This window comes from Lipotes vexillifer, unplaced genomic scaffold (assembly GCF_000442215.2).
Source record: "Lipotes vexillifer unplaced genomic scaffold, Lipotes_vexillifer_v1.1 scaffold1390, whole genome shotgun sequence".
NCBI lineage: Eukaryota > Metazoa > Chordata > Mammalia > Artiodactyla > Lipotidae > Lipotes > Lipotes vexillifer.
In genome coordinates, this window is record NW_006789620.1 from 211,583 (window position 1) to 223,312 (window position 11,730).

Sequence of the window (11,730 nt, forward strand, 5' to 3'; positions counted from 1 at the left end):
GATATCAACAATCTAACTTTTCCCTGTAAGAAACTAGAAAAGAGAAAACTAAACACAAAGCAAGAAAAAGGAAACAGTAGATTAAAGCAGAAATAAATGCAATACAGAAAAGCAACATAGAAAATCAACAAAATCAAGTTGATATTTATGAAAATATGAAAAAATTGACAAATCTTTGGAAAACCAAAAAAATAGAGGAAGACTTAAATTGCTAAAATCAGAAATGAAAAGAAAGGTTGTAAGGCAGTACTTGGACACCTGTAAGCCAACAAATTGGATTAACTGGATGAAAGAGACAAATTCCTAGAAATCTACTAAGGCTGAATCATAAAGAAGCAGAACATATGAATAGGCCTAGAACTAATAAAGAGACTGAATCAGTGATCAAAAACCTCCTGACAAAGAAAAGCCCTGAACCTGATGGCTTCACTTTAAAGCAAACATTTAAAGAACACCACTCCCTCTCAAACTCTTCTCACAACTGACCACATTTTACCAACATTCTCTATGAAAACAGCATTACCTGTATAAAGCTAGACAAAGACCCTACCAGAAAAGACAACTAGAGACTAATTTTCCTTATGCTGTTGATGCAACAGTTCTTAACAATACCCCAGCAAACCAAATGCAGCAGCATATGAAAAGGGTTATACACCATTACCAAGTGAGATTTACTCGTGGAATGTTAAGAAGAGTTCACATATAAAATCAACCAATGGAATACACCACATTAAAATGAAGAGGGGGGAAAAAAAACCCACATGCTCCATCTCAACTGATGCAGAAAAAGCATTTGAGAAAATTAACACCCTTTTATGATGAAAAAAAAAAGTTCCAAAAAACTAGCATTGAAGGAAATTATCTTATCTCAATATAATAAAGGCCACATATGAAAAATCCACACCTAATGTAAAAATAGTCAATGGCTGAAAAAACTTTTCCTCTAAGACCAGGAACAAGAAAAAGATGCCAGCTTTCACAGTTTCTATTCAACACAGTAGTGGAAGTTCTAGCCAGACTAATTAGGGAAAAAAAGAAATAAAAGACATCCAAACTGGAAAGGAAGAAGAAAAATTATTTGTTTGAGGATGTCATGATTTTACATGGAATCTCAAGGAATCCTGAATAGCCAAAACAATCTTGAAAAAGAAGAACAAAACTGTAGTTCTCACACTTCCTGATTTCAAAACATACTACAAAGCTAATCAAAACAGTGTGGTACTGGCATAAAGACAGACATATAGACCTAAGGAGTATAATAGAATCCAGAAATGAACACTTGCATAATGGTCAAATCATCTGTAACAAGGGTGCTAAGACCATTTAATGGAGAAAGGACAGTCTCTTCAACAAACTCTTAGATGACAACATAGGGGAAAAGCTTCACAACATTAGATGTGACAATGATTTCTTGGCAATGACACCAAAACACACAGGCAACAAAAGTAAAAATAGATAAACTGGACATTATAAAAATTTAAAACTTGTGCATCAACGGACAGAATCAACAGAGTGAAAAGGCAACCTATGGAGAAAATATCTGCAAAGCATGTATCTGATAAGGAGTTAATCCAAATAACCCAATTCAAAATGGGCAAAGGACTAGAATATACATTTCTCTAATGAAAATATACAAATGGCCAAACAAGCATATGAGAAGATGTTCAACATGCTAATCATTAGGAAAATGCAAAATCAAAATGAGATATCACTTCATACACATCAGGATGGCTACTATCCACAACAAAAACAAAACAGAAAATGACAAGTGTTGGGCTTCCCTGGTGGCACAGTGGTTAAGAATCCTCCTGCCAATGCAGGGGACACGGGTTCGAGCTCTGGTCCAGAAAGATCACACATGCCGCGGAGCAACTAAGCCCATGCACCACAACTACTGAAGCCCGCATGCCTAGAGCACGTGGTCCGCAACAGGAGAGGCCACCGCAGTGAGAGGCACGCGCACCGCAATGAAGAGTAGCCCCTGCTCGCCACAACTGGAGAAGGCCCATGTGCAGTAACGAAGACCCAACGCAGTCAAAAATAAATAAATAAAATAAATTTATTAAAAAAATAAAAGTTAACTGTATTCTGTATTGTAAAAAAAAAAGAAAGAAAGAAAATGACAAGTGTTGATGAGGAGGTGGAGAAAACAGAACCCTTGCACACTGTTGGTGGGAATGTAAAATGGTGCAGCCACTATGGGAAACAGTATAATGGTTCCTTAAAAAATTAAAAATAGGGCTTCCCTGGTGGTGCAGTGGTTGAGAGTCCGCCTGCCGATGCAGAGGACATGGGTTCGTGCCCTGGTCCAGGAAGATCCCACATGCCGCGGAGCAGCTAGGCCCGTGAGCCATGGCCACTGAGCCTGCGCGTCCAGAGCCTGTGCTCCACAACGGGAGAGGCCACAACAGTGAGAGGCCCGCATACTGCAAAAAAATAAATAAATAAAATAAAAAATAGAATTATCCAATGATCTAGCAATTCCACTTCTGGGTAGATATGCAAAAGAACTGAAAGTTGGATCTCAAAGAAATATTGGGTTGGCAAAGAAGTTCGTTCGGATTTTTCCATAATATGTTAACATTTGGGTCAACCCAATATTTGTACACTCATGTTCAGTGGCATTATTCAAAATAGCCAAAAGACAGAAACCACCTAAGTGCTCATCAAAAGATAAATAGAGAAAATGTGGCACATACAGAAAATGGAATAGTATTCAGCCTTAAAGGAAGGAAAGAGCTTCCCTGGTGGCACAGTGGTTAAGAATCCATCTGCCAACACAGGGGACATGGGTTCGAGCCCTGGTCCAAGAAGATCCCACATGCCACGGAGCAACTAAGCCCATGCACCACAACTACTGAGTCTGCACTCTAGAGTTTGTGTGCCACAAGTACTGAATACAGCGTGCCTAAAGCCCGTGCTCCGCAACGAGAAGTCACAGTAATGAGAAGCCATGCGCCGCAAAGAAGAGTAGCCCCCACTTGCCTCAACTAAAGAAAGCCAGTGCGCAGAAATGAGGACCCAACGCAGCCAAAAGCACGGAGCAACAAGGACCCGACGCAGCCAAAAATAAATGAATAAATAATTTATTTTTTTTTTTAAAAAAGGAAATCCTGACACATGCCATACATGCCTTCAACAATCTTGAAGACAACATGTCTTGAGGACATTATGCTAAGTGAAATAAGCCAGTCAGTAAACGACAAATTATGTATATGACTCCACTTATATGAGGTATCTAGAGTAGTCAATACTCAGAAACTGAAGGCAGAATGGTGGTTACCAGGAGCTGGAGTAAATGGGAAGTTGCTGTTTAATGGATATAGAGTTTCAGTTTTAGAAGATGAAAAAGTTCTGGAGATTGGTTGCACAACAATGTGAATATACTTAACACTACTGAACTATACACATAAAAATAATTAAATTGTAAATTTTGTTACAATTTACAATTTTGTATATTATATCACAATTAAAATTTTTTCTTAAATCAACTGTATTTCTATATATTGGCAACAAACAGTTGTGAATTTAAAATTTCTTAATAATTTACATTTATATTACATTTACACGTTCAACAGCACCTAAAACGTGTGATATAGGGAAAATGTGACAAATGACACAAAAGACCTGTTGAAACTTATAAAGCACAGTTGAAAGAAATTAAAGATCTAAAATAAATGGAGAAATACCTCCTTTATGGATCAGAAGACTATATTGTTTTCAATTCTTCCTAAACTGATCTTCTGGATCAACAAAAGCCCAATGAAAATATCAGCAGGCTTTTTTGTAGAAACTGACAAGCTGATTCTATAATTCTAAAATGCAAAGGGCCCAGAATAGCCAAAGCAGTTTTAAAAGAGAAGAACAAGGTTGTAGGACAACTCTATTCGTTCCAAATCTTACTATGAATCTCCAGTAATAGCGATTGAATGGTACTGATGTAAAGATAAACAAACAGATCAATGAAACAAAATAAAGAATCCAGAATAGACTGACACATACATGGATAACTGAATTTTGACAAAGGTGCAAAGGCAATTCAGTGAATAAGTCTTTTCAACAGAAGAGGCAACAATTCACGTTACCATATGCAAAAAAAGAACTGCCACTGATACTGTATACCATATAAAAAATTAATTCAAAATGGGTCATAAACCTAATGGTAAAATTTTTTAAAATTCTAAAAATATAAAAGGAAATTATTGTGATACTGAGTTAGGATTTCTTGGATATGAAACCAAAAACACAATCCCTAAAGAGCATATTGATAAAATTAAATTTCATTAAAACTTCTGCTGAGAAGAAAATATTTGCAAACATATATCTGATAAAAGACTTACAACCCCAATATATAAAGAAGTCTTAAAACTCAATTATAAAATAATAAACGACCCAACAACAACAAATAAATAGGCAAAAGATGTGAACAGACACTTCACCAAGAGGATATACAAATGCCAAGTAAGCTTATGGAAAGATGTTGAACATAATTAGCCATAGGGAGATGCAAAATAAAAGCATGCTAAGATACCACTACAGACCTACTAGAAGGGCTAAAATTGACCAAGTGTTGATGAGGATGTAGATAAACTCTCATAGTGCTAGTGCCAATGCAAAATTAAAATTTTAAAATTTTAAAAAGAGCTGGGCAGTTTCTTAAAAAGTTAAACAATACATCTACCATATGATCCAGCCATTCCACTTATTTACTTAAAAGAAAATAAAGTATACTCCATACAAAGACTGGTTCATGAATGCTCATCGCCGCTTTATTTGAAACCGCCAAAAACTGGTGATAAACCAAATGTTCACCAAGGGATGAATGGATAAACAAACTGATACATCCATACAACTGAACACTACTCAGCAACAAAAAGGAATGCACTACTGATTTATACAACAACATGAATAAATCTCAAAATAATTTATCTGAGTTGAAAAAAGCCAGACCAAAAGAATATATTCTGTATGAGCCCATTTATATAAAACTTAAAAAAATTAAAACTAATATATAGTAACAGAAAGTAGATAAATGCTTGCCTGGGAAGGTGGAGGTGGATAGAGGATGTATAAATGGGCACAAGGAAACTTTTAGGGGTGATGGATATGTTCACTATGTTGATAGCAGTAATGATTTCACAAGTGTCAAAACACAAATCTGTACACTGTAAACAGACATAGTTTTTATAATTATATTTCAATAAAGCTGTTTTTAAAAGACAAGCAAATACAAAGCTACATATAAAAAAGTCAGGCATCTAGACAGGAAATTGACCAAACTTCACAAATATGATGTTTTTTGCAGGGTTAAAAACTCTTATTTTTTATAATTGATTACAGATATTAAGGACCAATTTCTCTTCCAATTTTCATATAACAATGCCTTTGCTACGCCACAACCTCTTTCCCCAAGGCACATCTCAGATTTCATAAACCACTTGTGAAGGTTCTATGAGACACTAAACTAGGAGGGAGAGAGGGAAGGAAGGAAAAAAAAGGGGGAAAGGAGAGAGAAAACACCAGCAAGAAGGAGAATGAGGAATAAAAAGACGCTTCCATAGTGTAATAAAGAATGTTTATCTCATCTGTATAGCTAACATCATCCTTGACAGTGGAAAAAGTATATATTCCTGTTATGCAGAGAAGGCTGTGCACTTTTACAATTACTACTGAACATTTTCCTAGATATAGTTCATATAATACAGAAATAAGACATCAAATTAATGCCACTTGAAAAATTTGTGAATATTTATCCAGAAGACCGTAAAGAATATTTTTTAAAGATAAGGTAAAAATTACCAGTGTCAGCAATAAAAAAAAAATAGACTAAAGATCCTACAGTAATTAAAAAGTGCCTAAGAGGCTGTTAGGAACAACTTTATGCCAATTAATTTGAAATTTTAGATGAAGTGGACAAATTCCTAGGAAAATACAACTTACTAAAATTGACAGAAACAGAAAATCAAACGGAAAATCTACATTGTTCTAGAACTACATTAGCCAAAAAAACTGAAGAACCATAAAGTTCTACAACTGTATTACCATCTTACACAAACTCTTCAGAGAATAAAACAGAACTCTCCAATCTGCTTTATAAGTCCAACCAAAACTTATATAAAAGCAACAAGCTAATTTCATTGATAAGCATAATTACTGGCTTAAACTAGACTAATTTACTTCTCTAACATACATTTATTTTATACTATTTTAGATTAAAGGACTATTTTAGATTAAAAGATACACAGCTGTAGTTCCTGTCTTCAAAGACTTAATCTAGTAAGAAAACCCGTGGGAAAGGATGCTCAGATATCCTAAGAAGCAAGTTTTACAAAATCCTGCCTATACTAGGCCTAAGAACAATACAACAGCAGCAACAACGTCTGTGTTCTGATAAAGGCTTGAAAGTTGACTAGAGATCTGCATAATTCTTAATATGAAATATAAATGTTTCTGCTATGAAAGCACAATGCATTTACTTTTATAAATTGCGATAGATCAACTGCTCACAAATGCTTTTCATTTCTTTTATCTGCTATAATTTACTTAACAGAGTTTGGTTGTGCTAATGTCCCAGTACTATTTTATTACTAAAATGATCATACTGATTCCTAACAGTGCTAAGAATTGAAAGCTAATTAAAAAAAAAAATTCCCCTAAAATGTCCCTAGGTCCGCTTTCACATTTTTTTTTTGGCCGTGCCAAAATGTGGAATCTTAGTTCCCTGACCAGGGATGGAACCCGTGCCCCGCTGCAGTGGAAGTGTGGAGTCTTAACCACTGGACCGCCAGGGAAGTCCCCTCTTTCACCTTTTTACAAACAAAACATATCTAGTCATTTTAGCCTTTTTTTGGGGTAACAAGCTGCTCTTGAGTACTATTTCCATTTTGCCTATAAAGTATATAATATTCTTGTCCTTATAAATCAAAATTAGTCTTTACAGGAGCCCCTCTGAAACGGTCTGAGGAAAATCAACTAAAAACACATCAAATGTCACCAGAATGGCATTGATCCTGAGAGGCCCTACATCAGAGATCTTAACTGGTATCTAAGTACTGGCTTTTTGGAGTCAATGAACATTCTGAAATACACAGTATGCTAAACTCAGTTGTTTTCTTTGCAGAAAATCCTTAATTCTCTTCAGATGCTCAAAGGTGAATGATTCCAAAAGGATATGCATCCAATGATAATGCAAAGAATTCTGACACGACATTTCAAGGTGTATGTACACGCACAATTAGGAAGGGAGAGAGCAAAGAAAGGACAATAAAACAAGAACTTATTTACTACACACAACTCCCTTTTCTAGATTGCAATGGTCTCTTAGAATAAATATGTGATTCCCTTCTATTATTCAGGTCAATACATCTCTTTGCCAAACAAGGTAGAAAAAAGTTTCAGCTGATTCCCTGTATGTGGGCAGTCTTGCTTGTGATTATTAGTAGCATTGAACCTGAAACCATGAATACACTAGAATCAAGCTATAAGGAAATTCCAACACATTAAAATGAAGTCAAGTCTTGGAGGCCAAAGAATGTAGCACCTGGAAGCAATACTAGAAAGAAACTGCAAACAGGAAAGATGCGTAACTTGGGGGTACTGACATACGACATGAACATATATGATTAAAGACATTCACTGCTTTCCCAGGCAACACACATTACAAAAAGCACCAGTGGCTGAACCCTGCTACCTACCCATGCTATAGTCATCTAAGTAGAGCAAGCACCAAAACTCACTGTCAGAATTCACTGCAATTTATCAGTACTGACTAGACACACCCTAAGAGGTAAGGAAAGACTGGACAGGAATCTATTTGTGCCTAAATTAGCATCAACTCACAGGGAAAGCAATCAGGGAATAAACTGTCTCAGTTTCTTTGAGTACACATTCCTCAAAAATTCCTGTTCTAAGCATATAAAATCAGCAACTTTAATTTTTAGGTTGGGGTCTAGTTCCTGTGTAGATTAGTAAATGGGAGATAACTGAATACTTTTTATCAGACAAGGATCACCATACATTCTGACCAATCATTCATGCTTAAAATATTGAGAAATAATAACAGTAAAAGCTAATATTTATTGAGGACTTACCAGGTGCCAGGTTGTAGTAACCCTCACAATTCTCTGAGGTAAACACTACCATTAATGTGGAGAGGTTATATAACTTGCCCAAAGTTATACAGGTAATAAAAAGTGGGAACTGGGATTCCAAGCATGCTCACCTAATCACTATGCTTTAATGCTTCAACCTGCCAGGTTATTTTTTTTATCCTATAAGCCAAAGACAGCCAATGAAAATATTTAAGGACAGCAGTAATGATCATATTTACACGTTAGATTACACTAATCAATACTGTGGAGAGCAGCATGATGATGAAGTAAGCAAGGGTCTCAAGAGATAGTCAAAATCTAGGTCAAAAATGTGAAGGAACTGAACCACAGGAATGCAGAAAGGATAAAAAACCTAAAATCTTTACCTGGTAAACTTAGCTAGACTTATTAACATATTGGATGAAGGGATGGGAAAGGATGGAGTCTACCTCTCAGGTTACTAGCTTGGCCACTGGTAATTATGGTCTATCAATTCAAAGACAGGAGGAGGAGCTGGCAGTTTCGTTTCCCTTAAGGTCGGCAGGAAGATAAGTCTACCTTTTATGTAATCAAAAACAAAACGAGAAAAAACAATTCTATAGAATTTCCCTCCTCCTACCAAAAACACTTTCCCACTTTCCATACTATTCATTGTACTGTTTCTATATTTCCTGTCCTAAATAGAGCAAAAAAGAAAAAAATATAACTTTGACAAATGACACTATGCTTAGAGTTCCAACGTCAGACACTTAAGCGCCACTGACAGCCTGTTCTGCCGAATCCAGGCCAATTAAACCAGTGCTTTGGAAGCCATTTGAATCTCACGTGAAACTGTTAAAAGAGATTAGCCTGAATACGCTCCTCAGTTGGGCCCTGGGATAGGCAGCTTCCTCTGAAATCCTGCTCACCAACCGCTTCTGCGACCGCCTAGAGAACCATGAAGGAACAGGAAGGCGCTGCCCAGCCTCCACCGCCAACTTCCCGGTCCAGGGCCCAATGCCGGTTCTAAAGGTTCTCCACACATCTTCTAAGTAGGCTCAAGCCAGAAAGTGCACCATGAAAATGGTATCCACTGTCACGTGTATGGAAAACTCTGAAAGAAACAAATTACTTATATTCACGGTCCCACGTCGGATGTCTTTTGAATCAATAACCAAGTCGCCTACATTTTTGTCTAGCGATGAGCAGCGCTAGGAAAGCCTAGCAGTGACGAATTCGGCTGGCTGACACGGAAATGGACAGGCTTTCCGACAGCCAGAGCCCCTCGAGCCGACGCGGAGGATCAGTGTATCCTCATCCCCAGGCGACCCAGGCCCCAGCCCCGCATCAGGCGTCCCCGGACTCCGGCCGCGACGCCGCCCAACCTCCCCTGGCTTGGGGCTTCGGGCTCAGTAAAGCAGCCGAACTCCGAGCCCGCGCTCACCGAGCTGCCGCTCGCGGCCCGCGCGCCCGCGCGCTTCTCCAGCATGGCTCCCGCCTCGGGCTCCGACGCCGCCTTCTCCTCCCTCTCCAGTGGAGACTCCGCGTTCATGCCGCTGCCATGCCTGCGCCGGCTGGGGGTGTTCCGGGACTACAGCTACGCCGCAAATGCGGCGGCGGGGCCCGCGCTCTCATGGGCTCCACGGCCCAAAGCGGCTTGCGGGTCAGGCGGCGGCGCCAGTGGCGACTCCGAGGGCTGTGAGCGCTGCCGAGGCCGGAGCCGCAAGAGAAACGAGGCGAGGAGAGCAGCTAAATGCGGGCACAAGCCACAGCCACGAACAGAACCCAACTCACAGAGCTGCCAACAGCGTCTCCAGCGGCCGAGGTAGCCCCGCTCCGCTTCCCTACAAGCCGACGAGGGGCAGGAAGCCCCGCCCCGGATCTCAGCTCCCGCCATAAGTTCGTCGCCTGCGCCCAAAGCCTCAGCAGCGCCCGCCCACCTCAGGCCCCGCCCCTACGTTTCCGGGGCCTCCTTGGCGTCAGGACTCCGCAGCACGCCGGAAATGCGTCATCGCCCAAGGCCCCCAAGAGTAGTTTCTTTTCCCTGAGACAGAGCCGGATCTGGCGAGCTGAGGGTGTCAGGTGCTGGGGGTTTTGTTAGTGACTGCACTTCTGGTCTTGGTTTGGTGCCCCAAACAAGTATATGGATGGGCACGTTCAGACACGGATACAGAGCCCCGGGATCTGGAATCCCGAACTGGGGAAGTGCCGTATGCTATAACTACGATATTCTGTTCCTCTTCAAAGCCTATAAAGAAGCTGACAGAGAGCTTACCTGGGCTGTGGGATTCATGGGAAGGACAGTCTTAGGAAACATACAGGTTCCTGTTCCAATCCAGAGCTACTTGATGGTACCAACACGGTGTATATGAACTGAGACTCAAAGTCTCAGATCATGTTTGGGTAAAGTGCTGATGTACAGAAATCAGCTAACACTTATTGTGGCTCTATAAATGTTATGATTACTGGCTGGAAAGGACCTTGTGAAATATTACTTCCTACTTTGCAGATGTCGACCCAAGCTCCAAAAGTAAAGTGGCTTGGCTAGTTAGAGAGTTAATGTGACAGATAGGACCTGCTCCACGAATTTGGGGAACAAATATAGTCAGAATATTTTTTATTAGGTGTTTGAGAATTCAATGCCTCTTTGAAAGAAGACAAACACTGAAACTGAAGAACTTATGTCTTCCTCCTTACTAAAGATACCCAGGTGGACTTAATTGAAGAATGGAGTAAGTCCAGTCATTTCACTATTGATTTGCATCTTGTATTATTGTTGTTGTTTTAAATGGGTCTTGTACAATCCTAAAGATTTTTGTTTGATTTGCTATAGTGTATCCATTGGCTTAGGTGCCTTCCAGGGCTTGAGTCCATAGCACTTGGTGTACTGAGTTATAGCTTCATTTACACTCACTGATCAGACATTGCTTCCCAAAGCATATTGATGTCCAAAATCAGTTTTTCCTGAAAGAACATAGAAATTCTTGTATTAAGCTCAGGTCATCTACCTAGACTGCCCCTTCTATCAGGGACTTTACTGCTACTTATCCTTGACTGAAGGCTTTTTAGTCGGCACTAGGAAACTGACAGGATTTTAGAAGCCACCAGCCTTGAATTGTGAGTAGGAAATTCCCCCAACAATACCTCAGACCAGTTGTCCCCTATCCTGTTCTTAAATATAGCCAGAGAAGAGGATATGTTAAATAGGCCCAATCCATTTATGGATAGCTGTCATATTTTGGAATTATGTCCTTTTTGTTAAGCCAAAAACTGCCTATTTCATCCATACTTTGATTCTGGTTCTGCCTTCTATATCTGTACAAACATGTCTAATTCCATTTGTTTGAAATGCCAAGATGAACTTGTCATCTTTCTTGATTATCTTCTAAGTACAAACCAGTTTGTAAAAATCCCAATTAAAATGCATTGCCAGAAATGTAACACTGGAAGTAATATGTGATGATGGCACTGTGAGGTCTGGTCCCTTGATTTGCAGAGTCATAAAAGTAAATTTTAGGAGATGAATTATTTATTGCATTGTGTTGATAGTTATACCATAGGAATTAAATAGACCCTTATTCTTACCTTCTAATTAATTCTGCACTAATCAATGTCAAAGACCTGGGATTCCACATAATTTAATCCAACATCCTAGGCTCTA

The 11,730-nt window shown here is 39.1% G+C and overlaps 1 protein-coding gene across 1 annotated transcript in view; it reads right to left on the minus strand.

Moving 5' to 3' along the window:
• The window catches only part of SLC71A2 (solute carrier family 71 member 2), a 75,930-nt gene extending 66,050 nt beyond the window's left edge, over positions 1-9,880 (minus strand). Inside the window, exon 1 of the mRNA XM_007462781.1 lies at positions 9,514-9,880. Coding sequence (XP_007462843.1) covers positions 9,514-9,621 — 108 coding nt within the window. The 5' untranslated portion in view covers positions 9,622-9,880. The remainder of the gene's footprint in view (positions 1-9,513) is intronic.
• Between the last annotated feature and the right edge of the window lie 1,850 nt (positions 9,881-11,730).